Source organism: Sardina pilchardus, chromosome 17, assembly GCF_963854185.1.
Source record: "Sardina pilchardus chromosome 17, fSarPil1.1, whole genome shotgun sequence".
NCBI lineage: Eukaryota > Metazoa > Chordata > Actinopteri > Clupeiformes > Clupeidae > Sardina > Sardina pilchardus.
Window position 1 is genome coordinate 1655995 of NC_085010.1, and position 22380 is coordinate 1678374.

The window sequence follows — 22380 nt, forward strand, 5'->3', positions numbered from 1 at the left end:
ATTTGGAGAGAGAGTGCAGCACTGCTGCAACCAATCAACCATGGTGATTTCGTGTCAATCTGGGAATGAGTGCTGCAGACATGGCTTATCACAGGTAGGCTAATCAGGGCAGCAGGTGTTGGGGCGTTTCAGTCCTAATTTGTAACGACCCGGTGACGTAGTGTCGGACTAGAAGTGCAGGACAACGTCATCATTCCAATAGTATTTTGGACCAACATGCCATGGCATGTTTTCAAACGGTAGTATGCGCGAGAGAGCAATATCTCCAATACAAAATCAGACGAAATGTTACGTTTGTCGAGAAACACGATTTTTGTCAATATTAACCCTGGTAATAGTACAGTTCACCACTTATGAGTATTTTCAATCAATCAACAGCTCAAAAAACCTATTTTAGGGTGCAGTGACCCTTTAAGTTCTGCTCTGGCTGCCAGCCTCAAGCTATTTAACTGCATTTGGGGCCTCTAAACGCACACAGAAAACCATTCTAAGACCTATGAACCTATGTCCTTACAAGACACCACTGTGCTCGTTTAACTCAAATAGTGTGGCGAAACAATATAAACTTTGTGTTTTTGTGTGGAGTCACTCACCTCAGATTACCCCATTTACAGGAAGCCTTACTATACTAGGATGCACTCAGCCAATAGCCACAGAAATGAAAACTTTTTCCCTGTTGTTTTGATTAGTTTGCTAAAAGAAATGATCACACAGTGCATTCGTCAATGAGTAAACATTAATTGAATATATTTACATTACATTACATTACATTTGGCTGACGCTTTTTGACCAAAGCGACTTACAACATGGTAAAAACATTCAAGCTTTTTGGAGCAATTCTAACAACAAATTAAAAACCACAATAAGTGCATCAATATTTAAGATGAGTCTGAAACGTGTGTAAAATGTGTAAACTTAAATGTGACCATTCATAGCGAAATCAGTCGTTTTGCGCACAACGTTATTTTGAGAAAATCAACAATAACAAACTTCCGGGTTAAAATGTTGAATTTCACGTTTTCGCCTAATTCGACTGTATACAGTCTACAGTTTCATATCGTGAACGCATTTCACGGAAAAACATACGTTTTGACTGTTAAACCCGGCGAAGATTCAACACATTTGCTGTCATTCCCGTTGTGCACGCGCCGCTTAAAAAGGTGATTTCTCCTCTTCTGGCATATCGTGACAGGAGAACCATGTCAACTTTGGATGCTGTTATCTTAGCGATAGTTTGTGTAATACCCTCGATATACATATCGTTGGAAAGCTTAGTTTATGGCCGTTCACGTGAGCACAATAACTTAATTTAATTAATTTTACCGAAACGACTGGTTCCGCTTTACAGGGTCACAAATGGTCTGAAAACTTGTCTGAGGGCCGGGGACTATATATATATATATGTAATTGTTACTGTGTTTTTTTATTTACAGGGTAAATCATCACCCAGTACCCCATCTGGAACACAGAAGAAAGTAAAGAGAACTCTCCCCAACCCACCATCAGAAGAGGAGACAGGCACCACTGGCCAGACAAACTATAGTACTGCATCTGCGCGGCGACGCCTCTGCAGAAGCACCAACATGGCTCGTGCCAAAATTCTGCAGGACATTGATAGGGAATTGGACTTAGTGGAACGTGAATCCTCCAAACTTCGTAAGAAGCAGGCAGAGTTGGATGAGGAGGAGAAAGAGATTGATGCCAAACTCCGCTACTTGGAGATGGGAATCAACCGCAGGAAGGATGCCCTCTTAATAGAACGGGAGAAACGGGAGAGAGCATATCTGCAGAGTGTGGCTGAGGACAGGGATTACATGTCTGACAGTGAGGTCAGCAACATCCGTGAGACACGCCGTGGAGGTGGTGTAGAGGAAGTAAGTGGGCATGGATTGGAAAGACCTCACACAGCCCCTCAATCTGAATTAGAACAGTTTGTCCCACCACAGACCAAACAAGAGGCTCAGTATGGCAAGTACTCTCAGTACCAGTACCCACAACAGACCCTGTACCAGCATTCTCTGTACCAGTCTCAACAACCATATCAGTCCCAATCTATCTATTCCTCTGTGCCATCCCTCACAGCTTCCCAACAGCAGAGTTATCATCAGATGCTCTTACTGCAGCAGAAGGCTAGACAGCAGGCTGCTCTCCTTTCTGAATTGGATGCCACTAAGATGGCCACCTATGATGTCATTCGGAGTCAACCAGATGCCTCCTCTTATTTGGGTGGAAAATACGGTAGCCAGTTGGACCTCCGCTCTTTAGAAGAGCGTGGAGGTAGTATTGCTGGGAGTCCAATGTCTAATGTGTCAGCTGATTCCTTCTACACAGATGTGGAACACCATCAAACCCCCAGGAGCTACTTACTTCTGGAGGATGCTGCAGAGCTCACCAAAGCATCCTCTGGCCTCTCTGACTCCACCTATACTCTTGCAGAGAAAGAACTTGCTAAAGCAGAGCGTCTCCTAAGGCGAACTGCTGCAGATGTGGGGACAGATTACCTTGAAAGTTCTACAAGGCTTAATGCCTATGCAAAGACCCAGGAAGATGAGGATGCCATGGAGGAACCTTATGAGCTAAAGCTGCTGAAGCAACAACTGAAACAGGAGTTCCGAAGAAGCACTGCTGGAACAGAGAGCCTTGAGCAACTGGCTAGTCTCCCACACCACTACTACACCCCTAGTTCAGGTGTTTCCAGCAGTTCTTACAGACCATTCTCCAAAACTGAAAAGTACAGTATTAGCAGACTGACTCTAGAAAAGCAGGCTGCAAAGCAACTTCCAGCTGCCGTCCTCTATCAGAAACAGAAACCCCCCTTGATAGACCCTAAGCTTGGCAAGTACTCTTCCACTTTCCAGGATACCAGAACACTTGACACAGACTACAGTACCTACCTTGGATCTAGTGCTGCCTCCCCTAGGTCAAGCAGGCTAATGCAGGATGAAATCACCTTTGGACTCCGCAAGAACATTGCAGAGCAGCAGAAGTACCTAGGTTCTAATATGAGTAATAATCTTGCAGGGTCCCTCAATGTGGGTCAGAGCCTTAACCTCAGCTCGGGTGTGCGGACCTCCTTAGGAGAGGATTCGTCTTACCCCAGTGGCAGTAGATCACGCCCATCCTCTAGGCCAACTTCTGTCTATGGCCTGGACTTATCAATCAAAAGAGATATCTCCAGCTCCTCTCTGAGGCTAAAAGCAGAAAGTGAGGCTTCAACTGAGACTTCAGCCTATCAGACTCCTTCTGGCAGAACAAAGCCTACAAGTTTGCCAATTGTTCCAGGTGGAAGAGGACGTATTCCAATTGTGGCCCAGAACTCGGAAGAGGAGAGCCCTCTGAGCCCTGTAGGCCAGCCAATGGGCATGGCGCGAGCATCTGCAGGACCCCTCCCACCAATATCTGCTGACTCCCGGGACCAGTTTGGGTCTTGCCTCTCTTTGCAAGACTCCCAGCAGCAGCACATGAGAGATGAGCAGACAAGAGGTCGTGGTTATGTGCTCATGGATGACCTACAAGGCATGTCAGACAGTGAAGGTAAAATTCCTCAGTTTACTCACATCTCACACAGCAATGTTTCAACACAGCTGATCCACAGCATCACATTCTCAATTTGCATTATGCATTCTATTAAGGAACTTTCACTTTCTGTTATTTTTTATTATTTGAGTGCTAAAAATGTTTCTCCATGCATGCATTATTATTTGTCTTCAGATAAATTGCTTCCTTCATTTGAAACTTTTTTTCTGTACGCTTTGTGCATGGTTGTGGTTGTGTTTCAGACTGGATTTATGATTAATCATTGTGTGCTGCATGTTTTGTTGCATGTTTTATTTCTCTATCAACCTGCATGATAGGAATATCAATTTCCTACATTCATTTCTGTCTAGACTATGTGTTATCTCAGGGACAGAACATCTCGTAATCATTAGAATGTTAATTGCAGTGTACATAACTTTGATAAACTTGTGAAATAGAGTACAAATGGGTTTTAGCCAGTTTAAATATTACATAATGTGGTTTTATAATATGTTGGTATAATAATATATAGTCTATAGTCCCATAGAAGAATATATTTTTGATTTCTTTTGGTAATTTTACACCCTCTATTATGTGTTTGTTCATTTAATAAATACTTCTAATATTATTTTGCATGTGTTTTATTTGCAGTGACAATCAATGAATTATTATGACATTCTTGCATGGCATGGTATTGCTTAAAATGCTTATTTATTTAGTTTGCTTTTCTCTAAAAAATAAATAAGTTATCATATTACCTTAATATTTGCAACACATTTGCTTGCTCATCTCTTTTTTCCTTGCTTGTTAGCACATTTAATATGGTTACATCACTGTATGGAAGGATTTGAACATTTCCTGAAAAAGGTGGTAGAGTGTGATGGCATGAGACCCTGCACCATCATGTGTGTTCTCTCACAAATTATCCTGTTTCCTTAAGTTTGGATAATTGAAATTGTAAATGTGTCGCCATCACCAATGTTGTGTTGCAAATGATGCCTGCACATTGTAAATGTTTTATAAGGCAGTGTTTGTTAATCCAGGTTTCTGTGGACAACTGCACCACCACCATCATGCATTTTGTTTATGGAAGCCTTCAGTGACAACCATTTAGTGGCTGTTTCCCATAATTTATGTTACTGCCACGCACCACCAAACAGATGACTGTCCACAACACACTATGGTTATGGTTATGGTTATGGCTATTTGGCTGACGCCTTTGGTAGACTAGTCCTGTGGGTAAAGGTTAGAGTCTCGGTCATACTGTAGATGTAGCAGATATACAGTTGAAAATAAGTCCTGTTGGACAGTCCAAATACAGTATATGCTGCAGTTCTCACAGCTTCTGAATTGCTACTGTACTCACATCCATGTTGAAGTAACATTGCAACATTGACATGCTGGATGTCAAACCTCTTCCAGAAGAGAGAAGATACAGACAATACAAGCCCAAATCTGTAGGGAAAGCTCAAGTGTGCAGGCCAATGTTAATTCAAAAGTAAACAGTTTCACAATGAGACCTGGGCAGAGTATATTAAACAATACTCCCTTTACCATCTTCATCAAGTCTTTGCAGTTCGTTGTTAGAGGTTTCATTTGATTTTCTTCTAAATAACCCTGTCCTGACAATTTGAAGTATAAATTGTCTACATAAGCAGTGATACAAAACTGTTGGCTTGTTGAAGTCTGTCAGGACCACTTAACAGACAAGTGAAAAAAAAATAGCTGTTTGGATTTACATACTCGACTCACACACACACTCACAGCTTTGAAGTTAAGATACACTGATAAGATATGATATTTTACAAAATCTACTCGCTGACCACTAAGAATACCTTGTGTACTTACTACTTTTCTCCAAAGACTTCATTGTCTTTGCTGAAATAATAACTGAAGAACTACAGAACTTTATCTGTAAGAATACTGAGACAAACATCAAGGAAAGTCATTGAAATGCTGATACTTATGTCATATTTACTGTGGACAACATGCATGTCACAAATAGTGCCTTGTCAAATACGAAGACTTCATGCAGTACACTTCCTCTCAACTACACCATCATTGATTTACCATAGCATTTACATTCAGATTAACATATCTGCAGCGATTCATCGATGGCACTATTTTAACCATTTTGACCACTTTTTCTTTGACCCAACACACACACACACACCCTTTCCAATTCATGACAGAGCCCATTGATATAGTTGAAAAAATTCAGAAACGTTGAAGAAATATTGAAATAACTGTTTGGTCAAATATAAAATGATTTTCCTTCACTCAATATCTTTGAAGCATACCAACTACATCGGGAGGAAACAGATTGGTTCATGAAGCCTCAAGATGGCCGCCACGAAAATTGTCATAGTCCAGACAGGAGACAGGTGATCATTCTGACACACACACACACACAGACACACACACGCACACACGCACGCACACACACACACACACACACACACACACACACACACTTGCACAGACAAACAAAGAGCATTTGGTTATTAATGAAATGTGCACTGTATTCTTTAGATGAAATCTATGCACTTCGCATTTCCTCATGTGCGTGTCAAACTCCAGAGAGACCCTAAGGATCGTAGTGTGTCAGGTAATGAAACTTTCTACATGCCACACTCCATTACCAAACTCATGCACATTGGCACTCTTTGTTACTTCCACAGTCAATATCTGGGTTTCCATTCAACTCATTTGCATATGCATGCACATTCATGAAAAATCAGCTAAAGGAAATTGGAGTCTGCACTTGTTTCAACTAGTTTTATTTTGAATTAAAAACAACATTGTTGTGAACAGCTGTGGGATAAAAACTTAAGGTTGTCAAGGTAACAGTTAAGAAAGCACATGATAAAATTGCAACAAAGGAATATTTATGTGAAGGAACATTTTCTATCAGTCCTATATCTTGAATTAATCATATTACAGGTTTTTGTTTACGATTGCTTAAACACTAAAATCAAAAGTATTCCACAAATAACTAAACCATACACTCAAGGAGCAAAGCATCAGTCCACACCTGCACAACTATAAGTACATCATCAGCCTCAGACTTTTTGCAAAACGCTACTCACATTGGTTTACAGAATACGAAACACACGCCTATAGACACAGATCATCTTCTCTTGAAATTTCAAGATACTATACTGTACCTTCCCAAATACACACCCATGAACCAATTGTTTAAACACAACTATCAGGTGTGAAGACACTTAAGTGCTTACAGTTCTTCTCAGTCCCTTTGGTGTTTTTTTCACATCACTATTACTGTAACATTTGCACAGCAGTTAGTGCATTTATCAGAACAATTAGTGCAAACTGCAAAACCTAGTGGATAACCTCCAAAAGCACTCCACTTGCTAAAAATGGATAGTCCATTCCTCAAAAACAAGTATTCATGTCAATGAAAATGCCAGTGTCATCAAAATGAGAAGTCTTGACACTATGATTATGAACATAGTCGAATGGCTTTGTCATGTTTTCATTATGAAAAAAAGGTCAGAACTTGATGACAATACCTGCTCAAGACAGCACTATACACTACTTGTACAGTCGTTTGAAAACTACCGTTAAGTTGCACATTGCTGTAGTTAGGACAAGACACTGAATATGCACATTTAGGACAAGACACTGAATATGTACATTTCACATTTTTATGCTCTTTGCAATTCTACAGAATTGTGACAGAATTTGATAACTAGTTCAACAATTTGGTATGTAACGACTCAAGCAATGAAAGGAAAACTAGTTTTATAGGGAAAGACTATTCAGCATCCATAAGTATTGTTAATTTTGACTGACATGAAATAAACAAATGATAATGTTATAAAAAAAAAAGCAGAGAATTGTATGAAAGCAACTGATAGATGTCCAAAAGCATTTGCAATTTGTTCAGAGGAAGGAGAAATTGACTACGATGCGCACAAATGAGATGTTGTGGAGGTTGAAGCTATATGAAAATTTTCATTCTGATCTGAGAAAAACACCAAAGTGACTGAGGAAAAACTATAAAATAAACTCAACAATCAGTCCTAAACACCAGGCAGCAGGTGAGCCCTTGCCAATATTGTAGCATAGACAGAGGAAAAGAAGGAAGAGATACTGTTTAGCAAAAAGATTTTTTATTGATTAAATTGAAATTTAATTTAATTATGAAATTGAAAACCGAATTAAAGGCTGATCATTTGCGTGTGTTTTGCATATTTGGTATGGTATTGTATGGGGTAATGGGGATAAGGTTAAAGTGACATGTTTACTGTAAACAAAATATGATAGACAAAGATTCTGTGTGTAAACAGCTGAAGAAAAACGGTAGTGTAGGCTACTTCATATTGTAGAGACAAAAAAGTTTTAATGTACAGGCGTGGTCTTAAATGTTATGTTTGGTCAGGGTATTTGTGTACTCTAAATTATCCTCTAATCCTAGTTACAATATTTAATAAACAATATTTCTTTAAAAAAAAAAAACCTACAAAAACAAGCATACACTATATCTTAGGAAAACCAATTCCATCAGATGTGTTCTGCTTTGAGTACATTAATGAGTAACTGATTTAAACATAGTCTGATATGATGTTTTTGTGATATGACAGCAACATTCTGATAAATCATTGTATACTGTAGATTTGACTGAAGAGTTTCGTTGCACAAAAGAGCTAAGAGATTCTACTAATTGAGTGTAGTGTTTTGAAAAAAAGAAAAAAAAAACTGTAAGCAATAAGCCCTTTTAGACCTTTGGTTACAGTGATATTGGAGCAGCATGGTTACTGCAAAAACCTGGAGCACTGAAACAAAATGAAATATTTTGATAACATCAATGACCATTTCTTTGACAAACAAAGTAGTTCTGCCGCAATATTGATTGCCAAGCTCAAACAGACGCAGCATCTGATTCTTGTTTGGCATTGTAACAATGTAACGTGGTCTAAGCGTAAGTCTGCAGAGTATAACAGCTTCTAACGTGGTTTAGCCAATCATAATCAAAGGCCGGACCTCTCTATTTTAGAACATAATTTTCATTCACGTGAGAACGCTTTAATTTATGCTAAATTAAAGCATTTCAGCCGGGATGTCTTATTTGAATGATAAAAATGTGCATTATAAAGTTGGATGGAAACCCATCTAATTCTTCCAGTTGTATCATGTATTCATGGTGTATTTTCCAAATGTGATTAACATAAAGCTTCTCCATAGGCAATGGCTTAGGCATACGTGTGGTGGGAGGTAAGGAGGTTCCTGGAAGTAATGGAGAGATTGGAGCGTATGTTGCCAAAGTTCTACCTGGAGGTTCTGCAGAACAGACTGGAAAGATTGTGGAGGGTAAGGAGACTCAGGAATCACTAATGCTGTGTTTGAGCCTTTCTATTTGTTCTGCTTATTTCATAGTCTTACAGAGAGTTCAAAGCCATGACTTGTATCCCAAGATAAAAAGAAAGAAAAAAGAGTATCTGTATTACTTTCTAAGTAAATGAAAATTCACCAATACGAGAAAATACATGAAACAATTTAGTTCTGAATGAAACACATCCTTATTGTGTTCAAGTAGTCATTCTGATTGAGTAATCCACTTTTTCTAATTGAATCAAGTAAAGTAAGCATGGGCTAATCTAGGAAAAGGAAAAGAGGATTTGTCACATTTACTAAACCACACATTAAATTAAACAAAGTCATGTTTTTCTTACAAACAAAATGTTATTACATGCATTTATCTAACAGAATCATTTTAGATCAATGTGAAGCATCAAAGTACCGAACGAATAAGGCAAATGAACACATGGGATGCCTTGGTGTCTCCATTTCATTGTGTCCCTATGAGTCTTTGCAAGAACACAGAGATAATATGCAGCTAACAGTGAGGCCAAAAGTTTTCACATGAGTTTCTTAAATAGGACTATGCTTAGAGGCATGCACAGTAGTAGTATCAGTGGTTCCATAACATACAGTATGTTTTCAACTTCAACGAATGCTTCTTATTACTGTGGCACAGCATATTGAAAGTTGTCCTTTAACATCGCAATACTACAGTAAGTCATCTCAATGCCTACTTGCCATTACAAGTCACTATATATTTCATATAAACTTAACTTAATCAATTTCATTAAAATTACTTGATGGGTTATCACAGTGTGAATCAGTTTCGTAAACCTAGGCATTTCATGCACCGATGCACATGATAAAATCAAGTAAATCCAGCGATTCTTTTAGTAGCGATTCCAGTAGCTTCTTTTCTCTTGCATCATTGTTATGACACATGGAATTCAGATGGGGGGCAGGAAGCACGAAAAATCTATAACTATAATAAAACATATCTATAATGCGCAAATATAACGTTTCTGGTATGTGACACTGAATGAACCTGCACAAAGCAGCCCAGATAGCAAACGGTCATTAAAAAAACATGTTGAATTGATTTTCTACTGACATACTGACAGAAAAGTAAATCAGTTTGCCTAGGCTTCCCATGATTCATATTATAGTCATGAGAGAATATCGGCAGGGTTCAATGGCATCATAACCGATGGCAAACCATAGCATAAAGATATCGCTATAGCCACCTGCCCTCCATCTGGCAAAAGCACACCTCCTATTGGCGTCAGATGAAAACATATTGCGAATGGTCTTTTACTACAAAGCAGCCACTCAGTGTGAAGCCCATGCAAATCTTCACATGGGTGCTAGATCACCAGGTTACAGTAGGTAGGTTTGGTCTCAGCTTCAGCTCACTGAAGTTCAAAATCTGTGAGGACACACAGTCCAGCCTGTGTGAAGCCTTTAGTTAGTTATACATACTTAATATTCTGGCCCCCCACATGTCCTTTAAACAGCTCGAACTCTACGACACAGAAAGAAGGCCTACCTGGCCTACCTGAAGACTCGATTCCACCTCTGTGAGTGAGCAAAGTGTTTGTTTGTGTGTGTGCAGTGCACTCACATGTATTAATAATGTCTGATCGCTTATTTTTCCTTCTGTGAAATGCTCTTGAACATTTTGTTTCTCCACCTGGAGTTTTCTTATGGCATGCTATGAATCTATCCTTCAGAGAATGAATTTGCTGTGGGAGAAAAAAATGTGTGCTGAAATACATACAGTGTAGGCGCCAATGTATGTTTGTGCCAGTGGGTGCTAAAACCATTGAATGCAACTAACTGCTACCCATCACATCTCAAACATGACACATACTGTAGTTGCATTCAGAAGTAGTGAGACATCACTACTAGTATACTAGTTTGTGCAGCCAAAAGTGAAATAAGCAATCACTGACACGTACAGTAGTCCCTTCAATTGCATTTCCATATAGTCATTTGACAATCAAGGTGCAATAAAGACACAGTGCCACTGTTAGTGCAGTGCAGCCATACTACATTTACTACTCACATTGAATCATCAAATTCATCAACTCATTGTGGAATGAACCTGGACCTTATGCTGGCACACGTGGGTGCTCAACATTTTCTATGGGAGCCCTGGAATGAAATGGACGCCTATGCTTGAACACGTTTGCTGTGGATTTGCTGTGTGTGATTACAGGCTTCTAATGAGAATGCTTCTAAAGGCCAAATGTGTATTGCATGTCCACCTCTGACAATATGTGTGTGTGTGTGTGTGTGTGTGTGTGTGTGTGTGTGAGTGTGTGTGTGCGTGTGTGCGTGTGTGCGTGTGTGCGTGTGTGCGTGTGTGCGTGTGTGTGTGTATTTTGTATGTATATCCAGGAATGCAAGTGCTGGAGTGGAATGGAATTGTCCTGACAGGTAAAACCTATGAGGAGGTGCAGGGTCTGGTGGGACAGCAGTGTGGAGAGGCTGAGTTATGTGTCAGGTTGTGAGTATCTCACCCCTGTTATGCTTCCTTTAAAAACATTTGGATTCTACATCATTTTGTTCTATACAGTTAATATCTCTGTGTTCATCCAGGGACCTCAATATGTTATCAGATCCAGAGGGTTGCTCTCAGCACTTGGAACTTCAGGATCCATCCAAAGGTTGCTACCATTGATCCATTTCAACACATTATGGGGTTGATTTGACATGTAGCACATATCCGTTGTCACTCCTCACTTTCCCCTGCCACTGACAGGTGACAGACAGAGGTCTCCAGGTGTGGATCCTAAGCAGCTGGCAGCAGAGCTGCAGAAGGTGTCCCAGCAGCAGACCCCTGTGCCATCAGGCTCCTCTCTGTCTGTGGGAGATAAAGGACCCCAGGCTGTCTCAGCCACAGCTTCCACTGGTTCAAGTGCCATTCCGAGCCCAGGCCAGCCCAGTTCACCATCCGTTAGCAAGAAGCGCCATAGCAAGGTATGTCTCGAAAACACAATTTGGCACAAAAGCAACTGGATATTGCTATTATGAAATAAATTCAAACTATTATTAAAATAATGATAATGTAGATATACTTTACCAGAGTAGATTATTTCAGGCATCCATGAAAGAGGTAGTTGATGGAAGCCTATACTGATACTTTTACAGTACTTTTCTACTTCCATGTTGTAGAGTAATTGACTTACCTCTTCATGTTGATGTAACCTCATTTCTTTATACAGACTACAGATGCAGCAAAAGTGCAGACGCATCCTGTGACAGGAGAGATTCAGGTAAAGGTCACTCCCATTGTGGGTCATTCTGTGTGAAATCACCCCATTTCAGCAATATTTGCCAGGTCATTGAAAATCACAAGTGTTTGTAGACCAAACCTATGCACAAATCTTAAATGGTATATTTGTATAACTAATCGTTGCAAAGCTACATACAGCCCTTTGAAACTTCAAGTCATTTGAGTTTCCAATATTATTTGCTCTTTTGGTATGATTTTCAAAAAAGCCTGTTTTCATCTTCTCATTTCACCACACGGACAGTTACAGTCTTTTACTGTAATTTTACCATATATCATTCTGCATGTGAGGATCATCTGTCCATTATTTGGGCTTACTGCTGAGTTTCCATTTTGAGATTGCTTTTTCTTCTTCTTCTAAATCCACTGAATTTGTACTGGATCTGCAGTACTACTTCGAACATATGTGTGCTTCAATACAATAAAATCAATACAATTGAAGTCATCATACATGCAGCAAGAGTTTTCTACACCAGCTTCAACCTATCAGTGCCTATGCGAGTACTTTAATAATGACTAACCAACTGGTTAAGCAAAGTCTATACAGTATGCATGGTACTGTATGCAGTCCTCTGTGAGAGACAGACAAAGAGCATCAAGATGGAGATCAGTGCCATGTCTCTGTGATCTGGGAAAGAAGTTGGAAAATGAAATGGAAATGTCATAAATTAACATATTCAAGAAAAAAAAAAGGGTTTCTAAAATGCAGTGCATTGTCAAATGCAGAAACAGCTTCATCATACATCATAATCTTAACGATAACTGATTTCCCTCCATCTATATTTACAGCTCCAAATAAACTATGACAAACAACTGGGGAACTTAATTGTCCATGTTCTGCAAGCCCGAAACCTGTCCCCACGCGATAACAATGGCTACTCCGATCCTTTTGTCAAAGTTTACCTGCTTCCAGGACGGGGGTAAGTAATGAAATACGCATGGCAGAGATATGGAGACAATTTAAGCGTACCCTGTATACATCACTTGTTGGATTAATCAGAACTACTGTTAATTTATTGACAGATTTAATATTTTGAAAATAATTTAAAGATCTGTGTTTATGGTGCAGTACGTTATTTTGTTTTAAAAGGATTAGAAATAGGATTTATTTCTGTGTATTTATGAATTGCTAGCAGAAATATTGATGGTGGCTTTGAGTACAAACAATGAGGAAAAATCCAACCATGAAGGGAAGCACATTTAGGCCTACTCGTCTTCAGTACCTGGGACTTAAAAAGATTGCAGAAGCAGTTCAACTCCTCCAAAATGCCAAACCAATACATTCCATTGCCAGAAGGGTTGCTCTGTCTTCCATCACAGTCTCAGCAGCCTGGAGGAGATTCCAGGAGATAGGCCATGGCTCTAGGAGGGCTCGGCAGGGTGGTAGAAGGAGCCCAGCCAGAGCACTACAAAATGACCTCCAGCAGGCTGCTGGTGTGAAAGTCTCTGACCACACTGTCAGAAACAGACTTCATGAGGGTGGCCTGAGGGCCCGCTGGCCTCTAGAGGGACCTGTGCTCACTGCTCAGCACCATGTAGCTCAATTGACATTTGCCATAAAGTACAAAATTGGCAGGTCTTTCAGACCAATTGTCTGTCCCTGTACTAGTGCAGTGGAGGGCTAGTGCTATGCCCAGCCACATGTGGTGAGGGAATTGATACCATTGACTGTCCCACACACTCCCCTGACTTAAATCCAGTAAAATGTCAATGTAAATCAGGTTTCTATAGGCCAAGTAGACTGTACTTGCATATACAGTACAAGGAATTGGGTCTCTCCCATCCCATCCATGAATTAGTGAACACACACAGCACACAGTGAGGTGAAGCACACACTACCCAGAGAAGTGAGCTGCCTTGCTTGGGGAGCAGTGAGGGGTTTGATGCCTTGCTCAAGGGCTCGCCTTGCATGTGGGTATGGGAGAGCATGCTCAACCACTTACCCCACTCACATTTTTACTACCAGTCGGAGGTTCAAACCAGCAACCGGTTTACAATCCCCAAACCCTAACCACATCTGGGACATTATGTTTTTGTCTATATAACAACAGGTTTCCCCAGACTGTCAAAGAGCTCAGTGATGGCTATGTCCACATCTCGGAGCAGATCCCCCATCTCATACCCAGCATACCCTGACATCGTCACGCATGTGGGGGCCATAGAATACCATTTTCTAATGTACCATCTTGAGTTGCTGCAATAGAATTTAGGCCAAATGGACTAGCTTGCCGCATCATTTTTTCACTTTGATTTTTTTAGGGTGGGGAATTCAGCCCTCTGTGGCTTGTTCATTTTCATTTCCAAACAAAACGATGTGGCAACATTGCACAGTCCATATCAGTGTAGCTATTCAGCATTTTGTCCTCATTAAGTGGCTAAGGGCTGTGTTTTATGTGTTCCTCTAATTTTTTTGAGCAGTGTAGATGCGCTATGCTGTGACCACAGGCTATAACTATCTCATCTTTGCATGCTATTTTATGTTATTGAATGCATATTCAGTCAACTACACAGATAAATACATGTGTCTGTGTGTGCATATAAATACACTCACTCAGACAATGTCTCACTGATGACTCATTTGTTTTGCTGCATGCTGGACCCTTTCAGTCAAGTCATGGTTGTCCAAAATGCCAGGTATGTGACCGTCATGTGGGTGTACACCTCATGGGAATGTTCTCTTTGTTTGGCATGAGAAGAGAATTGCAGTTGACAAAAGGTGAAATGTTTCTGCTAAATTGCTGGTAGATTTCCATGGTAACACTAAAATGAATGAATCAGCTACATTTGGTGGTCATTTTATAGTTGCACCCAGGGCTCAACCTGTGTACCCGCAGAGCGCCAAATTAAAAGTCCATTTTAGTACTTATTCTCCCCACTGTATATATATATATACATATTCCAGGTACTGTATATTCCAGAAGAGTCCTGAAAATTGTCATGGAGAGTTTCCTTCTCATCTTTTTTAATTTTCAGAGCAATACTATATAGTTATTTAAAGTGTTTCTCAGTCGCTTTGGTGCTTTTCTCAGATCAAAATGAGAATTCTCATAACTGTAAGCTGAATAGTAATTCCCAACAAAGCTAATAATCCTCATTTTATTGCTTGAGTCATTACATACAAAATTGCTGAACTAGTTATCAAATTCTGTTACAATTCTGTAGAATTGCAAAGAGCAGTGAAAATGTGAAACATTCGTATTCAGTGTCTTGTACTCACTTACTCCCCTACTGTAGCTACAGCAACGTGTAAGCTTCACTTTACTGTAGTTTTCAAATGGCTGTACAAGTAGTGTATAGTGCTGTCTTGGGCATTTTCAGCTATTGTCACCAAGTTCTGACCTTTTTTTAACGTTGGAAAACTGTCACAATGAAAACATGACAAAGCCATTTGACTATCTTGTTCAAAATCATGATTTAGTATAGTTTATAATTTTCAGAGCAATACTATACAAGCTTCTCATTTTGATGACACTGGCAGTTTCATTGACATTAATAGCCTACTTGATTTTGAGGAATGGACTATCCATTTTGAGCAAGTGATGTGCTTTTGTAGGTTATCCACTAGGTTTTGCAATTTTGAGTTATGCACTAACAGCATGTGCAAATGTTAATAGTGATGTGAGAAAAGCACCAACGGGACTGAGAAGAGCTGTAACACACTTGTATTGCATTTGCTGTAGTGATAATTGTATAGTTTCCAAATGAAAAAAGCATTAGCTGTTTTGTAATATGAATTTCTACGTAATTGTGTTATTGAGAATGTACCTCTTATGGTGTGTTGTTTTGTTAAAGTGCTGAAAACAGAAGGAGATCAAAGCATGCCCAGAGGAGCTTGAACCCAGAGTGGAACCAAACTGTTATCTATAAGAACATCCACCTAGAACAGGTATGTGGAATGAATTGTTAGTTGGTGATAAATATGCCTGGCAAAGTTTTGGTCACTGTGTTGTGGACTTGAACAAAGCTCACCCTTTCGGTTTACAAAATTGATTCACTGTATAACATATGACATTGAAATGACATCTTTATTCCATCATGTTAGATGAATTGAAACAATTTCAGTGAAATGAGTTGCTCAAATTAGGTAATCATGGCATGAATCAATTAACCTGACTCTCGCCAGATCCTTGTAGTTCGCCTTGTGTGGAGCTCAGCGAAACGCCTCTGGTGGAGCATGGCGGAACTACAAGGGTCTGGCGAGAGTCAGGCTATGAATCAATTGTGTAAACCAAAAGAGAAGTGCTGCTTTAATTCTAGGCATTTCCCCTTGGGGATCAATAAAGTATCTATCTATTTAATTGACATGCAACCAATGGGGGATAAGTTCACCTCTGGACCTCATAATGTCAAGCGCATACAAGCCATGACTGTCATTGTTCATACCTATTTTACCTCAAACAAATAGGCTCTGGGTTTGTTTTATGTTAGCACAACTACATTTAAAGCAGAATAAAACAAAACTCAACATGCGATTATAGTACTCTAAGGTTGGTCAGATTGCTGCCTCAACTTTGACAAATGTTCCAAACTGTTGTGCCCTCTGCTGGTTAAATTGGTAACGACAGGACAATGAATTTCCCTATTTGCAACACACTTTTTGGGTCAGAAATATGTGCAAGCACCAATTGCAGGGATTGTTTGACAAATAAAGCTGTGTGTCTTACCCCTGTCATAATGCAACACATTCAACACAAGGTGATTGGGCTTTTCCGACGATGATCACTCAGACAATGCCAGATAGAATTTTATGATTAGGCTTTGTCAATGTGGCTTAAACACAGCTTTTTATCATTTAAGTTCTTAAGTCTTAAGTCATAGGGTGTCCCTAGCATTAGTTGAATTGTGATGCCCTGTAGAATCACCACAACTAAACACTGACCTACAGTACAAACACAGAAAAAGCATCTTACAGACCACAGGAGAATTAGATTGAAACAATAGTACTGTTAAAGGGATATTCCGCCATTTTTGGAAATACGCTCATTTTCCACCTCCCCTCGAGCAAAACAATCGATATTTACCTTGTTCCCGTTCATCCAGCCATTCTGTGAGTCTGGCGATACAACTTTTAGCTTCAGCCTAGCATAGAACACTGAATCGGATTAGACCATTAGCTTCTCCCCTGCTAGCTTCATGTTTAAAAGTGACTAAGATTTCTGGTAATTTTCCCATTTAAAACGTGTCTCCTCTCAAGTTAGAAAGTGCAATAAGACCAACTGAAAATGAAACCTGGCGTTTTTCTAGGCTGATTTGACATGGAACTACACTCTCATCTGGCGTAATAATCAAGGCAACTTGCAAACGTACCATAGGCGCAGTGATATCGTACGCAGCATCTGAAAATAGTCCCCATAGACAACAAGCAGTAGTAGTGCCAGTAGCTGCAAGTTGCCTTGATTATTACGCCAGATGAGAGTGTAGTTCCATGTCAAATCAGCCTAGAAAAACGCCAGGTTTAATTTTCAGTTGGTCTTATTACACTTTCTAACTTGAGAGGAGACACGTTTTAAATGGGAAAATTACCAGAAATCTTAGTCACTTTTAAACATGAAGCTAGCAGGCGAGAAGCTAATGGTCTAATCCGATTCAATGATCTATGCTAGGCTGAAGCTAAAAGTTGTATCGCCAGACTCACAGAATGGCTGGATGAACGGGAACAAGGTAAATATCGATTGTTTTGCTCGAGGGAAGGTGGAAAATGAGCGTATTTCCAGAAATGGCGGAATATCCCTTTAATATGTTAGATTACATTCAACTTTATTGTCATTGTGCAGAGTACAAATTCAACAACAATGAAAATGTGTGGCACCAGATGTCATCACCTGACAATATTGTGTCTCTAAAAATATCACTGTTGTTGCTTTTAATCATGATGGTACTTTACCAGCTGCTAATGTCTGTTTGAGAGACTCATAATGAAGCTGATGAAATAGTTATATATAGACAGACAGTATAGTTATTGGTACAGTATGTGACTAACAACACTTAAAAGTTTGATGACAAAAATGTCATTGTGATTCATTGAGATTTAGAATTCAGATTGCTCTCACTCGGTGGGCATGATAGACACTTTGGTGAGCACTAGAGCAAAAACATTTCATTCACCAAGCCACATGCGTTGTGTTCTTTCACATCCTGCAGCTCAGGAAGAAGACTTTGGAGGTGAGCGTGTGGGACTATGACAAGTGCTCATCCAATGATTTTCTTGGAGAGGTGAGATCAGTTTTAAAAGCCTGGATAAGGAGACTTCATAGCCTACACATCAGACGCACAAGGATGGGTGTAACGTGTGTGTGTGTGTGTGTGTGTTGTAGGTGCTGATAGACCTGTCGAATGCAGCACAGCTGGATAATGTGCCACGCTGGCTAGCGCTGAAGGAGCAGAGTGATGGCGAGCACCAGCGGCGTTCTCACTCAGGCCAGGGCCGCCAACACTCCCCTAAGACCTCTGCACACGGCAGCCAGCCCTCGCCCAAGCACCAGGACTCACCCAAATCATCTGTTACCAAGAGCCGCAGTCATGGAATCTTCCCTGATCCAGCTAAGGGTAGGATCTCTCTCTCTCTCTCTCTCTCTCTCTCTCTCTCTCTCTCTCTCTCTCTCTCTCTCTCTCTCTCTCTCTATCAGCTGTTTCTTCTGGTTGAGCTGTCCAACACAGCCAAAATGTCTAATTGGAATATAAGCAGTTTCATATCCTGATAATGATATATACACATCACAATAAAGCAATGTCTTTAAATGTAGGGAATACATAGCTTGCATAAAATATCACATGGAATGCGTATGATTTAGTGTATACTTAGCCATCTAACCCTAAAGAAGGAAAACTTCAACAAATACCAGAAATGACACCCATAGTCTAAATGATGTCCAGTGCTCTTTCTCCGAGAGGAACATGGCTCTTTCTAAATCCCAGATCTTGCACTTGTTACCAGCGTAACAGGACTTCAAGCACAACAAGACCTGGCATGGATACTGTATATCTTGATGTATGTGTTCAGGTACACGAAGCTCAGACCAAACGCTCTGTAACAGCAGCACATCTTCAAACTGTCAATGAAATTGTATGAAAGTGATGTATTGCAACATCAAACCAAGTCAAATTTGGAGTTTTCTCACTCCATCGAACTAGATCCGCTACCCAATCTGGTAAACTTCCATATGCAATTATAGCCAATAGAGGGTCACAAAGCAAATGCAGAAGTGACGTTCACCCTGTTACGAGTTGATGAACCACTGAAATGATTTTGGAAACATTATTTTAAAGCAGCACTAAAGCACTTTTCGTCTGTCGCACGGACGCTATTTGTTTATCCAGCAAATAACGATGTCCACAGACAAGGTAGAGTGTGTTGCTTGATTTTTTTGAAAGTATGATGTATTGCGACATTGAAGCAAGTCAAATTTGTAGTTTCTTATATTTCGTTCCATCACACTACAGAACTGCTACTCAATCTGCTAAACTGGTTGTAGCCGAAGCGAATGCAGAAGTGCCTTTCACCCTGTTATGAGTTGATGAACCTCTGATATGATTTTGGAAACATTATTTTAAGGTTAAAAAAAACGTGTTAGTGTTGCTTTAACAAATGCACCATGATGTCACTGTCATAAACGATTGATCTCCAAAAGGCAGGACAGTCTCCTTCACATGTGAACTTCTTTTCAACATTTGGTGTATTTCTGCTTCCATTTGTGCAAAACGATGGCCTACATCACTTCTGCATCATTACAAACAAACGCACGTATTCTATGTGTTTCTCGCCTGTAGGCCTTTGTGCAGTGAATTTGAGCTTGAATTGAAGCTCTGGATGTCTGGCACCTAGTGGTGGAGAGTACAAATAAGATTTGTCACCACACTTGGATCTATCGCCTGTTTTAATCAGTGTCGTTTGTCACAATTAAAAGCACCCTCAAGGGCCAATTACATTATTGTTTTGACACCAAGTCCTGGGCCGGGATTGAGACTCAGGCTGTAATGGGAAAAATAGAAAACCATATTGGTATATCCGGCAACAAATTTGATAGTGTGTAGCCTACTTAGAGCTAGGCCTACTGCACTGGACCTCCAATAGTACATAATTGCCTCCATGGCACATACATGACTTAAGTGAAGGGCAGAATGCACGCAGACTGAAAGGTGCTTAGTTGCTTTTTTTTACTTACAGTACCGTAGTACGTACAGTATGCACCTTTATGCACCTGGGAGAATTTGCCCCTTAATGTAACCATTTTCAGACCCTGTTTCAAATGGATGTATAGGTGTATTGTACTTATACAGTATACTATAACCACATGTATTTTCTGTGTCCTTTTCTTTTACTTTATAATCAATGTTTCTTCATCTCCATACTACGAGTCACACATTTTAGCTTTTGTCTCCATACGTCTCCATTGGCGTCATTGTGCTATTGTTATCAGGCCAGCACATGTAGCTCTCATTCCAACCATTATCCAGAGAGTGTAGCAAGGCTGTGAGGGCTCCACCATGAGCTCCAAATGGACTGATCCTAGAACTGAACACAGAAGACCTTATATTGGAAATGTGTACCTAGTTCATGTGTTACGAAGACCAAGCCAGAAAGACAGGGTATCCCAAAGCTGAATAATTTGGTTTTGGTTGTTTTAGACACACAGATGCCTACTATTGAGAAATCTCACAGTAGCCCGGGCACATCCAAGCCATCCCCATCTGAGGGCCAAGCCCGTGCCCATGGATCCTCCCGCGCCTCAAGCAAAAGTGGTGCAGCCCGGATGCACCCCGAAGACACTGTAGCACCAAGTGAAGCCACCACTCCACAACGGCGCCACCTTCAACCAAGTAAACGGCGCAAATAAAGCCTCTACAGCATGGCCGCCTTGCACCCATCTTTTATTCCTTCTGATTTATTTCCTTTTTTTTATTATTTTTTTTGTTTTGCTCTTATTTGTCCCTTTCCGTTCTCCCACTTTTATTTGACTTTTCCTCTGGTCCTGTTTCCACCACCTTGATCACCTCACCGCTGCTTGTCCTGTGTGTCCTCACCTGTGTAGTGATGTCACTGCAACATCACTCACATTCCTCCATGAGATAGCATTTCAAATTCTATCATGAGATAGCTTTTCAAATTCTTCCATGAGATAGCATTTCAAATTCTTCCATGAGATAGCATTTCCTCTAAAGGAGAACGTCTGATATTGACCACCTATACAAATTGTCAGTAAACTAATCTGAAAAGCCTAAATATATTAAATATATTTAAATATTCTTAATGTCCTTTTTTATATTTTAATGGCATTATTGTTAATTCATTTATGCTAAAATTACACTCCTAAAAGAATAGTACATGTTTCCCTCTCCATGATTAGGTTCATGTAAAGTAGGCTATGAAGCAGTAAAAGCTTTTGGGGTCAAACAGAGCAAACAAAGTTGGTGACAGGTACAACCAGTTGTTAGGTCATGCCTGTCATTCTGACCATCTAAGCTGGCTTGCTGGATAAGCATCCTTCCCTTTGGAAGAGAGCAGCTACTGTAGGGCTGGGCTTAAAGTATGAGCACCATGGCATACTGTACATAAGACGGAGTCCATCAAATGGCTGAGTAGCACTTTAATGGCTCCCGCTTCTCTTGCCAGAACCCCTCTCCAAGGGCCCAGTACATCGATTTGTGTTTAGTTTGGTTTGGTTTTGTCCCATTCGGCCAGCTTTTCTGCAGCTACTCTGGCCTGTGAGATGGCTGTGCATGCCACTCCGTGCCTCCACTCCCCTCACCTCCAACTCTCTCTGTGTCCTGGCCCACAATGCACCAGACGCTGCCAGCCCGGCTCCCTGAGCGAGGGACAGGGGGCGCGCACTTTGGATGCATGTGATGTAAATCAGTAAAAGCTGGTGTGTGTGTGTGAACAATACACACTTTGAGTGTCCGTGTCGCTTCCCCTTCCCTAATGTCCCTACCCCTCCATGGCCCTGAAAATGTGCCACTGACCATGCCCGCAGCCCAAAATGGCCGCCTCTCCTTGAGATACCACAGGCACAGCGTAGTGGGCGTGCTCACCATTCAGAGACCCCAGTCCGACTTCCCAGCCAATGAGAGCAGGGATGGCAGACACCTGACCCTCAGGAAAGCCATGTCTGAAGAGAGGCCCCAGATGGATAGAGGTGAGAGCTATGCATCTTACATGACGACTGCAGAAAAGAGAGAGTGAGAGAGAGAAAGAGTGAGAGAGAGACTGAGTTACTAACGCACACATGCAAAGCTCCCTGACTGTC

The 22380-nt window shown here is 40.5% G+C and overlaps 1 protein-coding gene across 1 annotated transcript in view; it reads left to right on the plus strand.

The window, feature by feature from the left end:
• LOC134062689 (protein piccolo-like) overlaps window positions 1-22380 on the plus strand; it is a 47679-nt gene that overhangs the window by 19675 nt on the left and 5624 nt on the right. The window contains 15 exon segments of the mRNA XM_062518796.1: window positions 1434-3534; window positions 5812-5940; window positions 6023-6124; window positions 8725-8850; window positions 11242-11350; window positions 11443-11513; window positions 11606-11823; window positions 12069-12119; window positions 12926-13056; window positions 14744-14770; window positions 15929-16022; window positions 18278-18349; window positions 18451-18682; window positions 20762-20953; window positions 22108-22269. Of these exon segments, the coding sequence (XP_062374780.1) occupies window positions 1434-3534; window positions 5812-5940; window positions 6023-6124; window positions 8725-8850; window positions 11242-11350; window positions 11443-11513; window positions 11606-11823; window positions 12069-12119; window positions 12926-13056; window positions 14744-14770; window positions 15929-16022; window positions 18278-18349; window positions 18451-18682; window positions 20762-20953; window positions 22108-22269 (3817 nt within the window).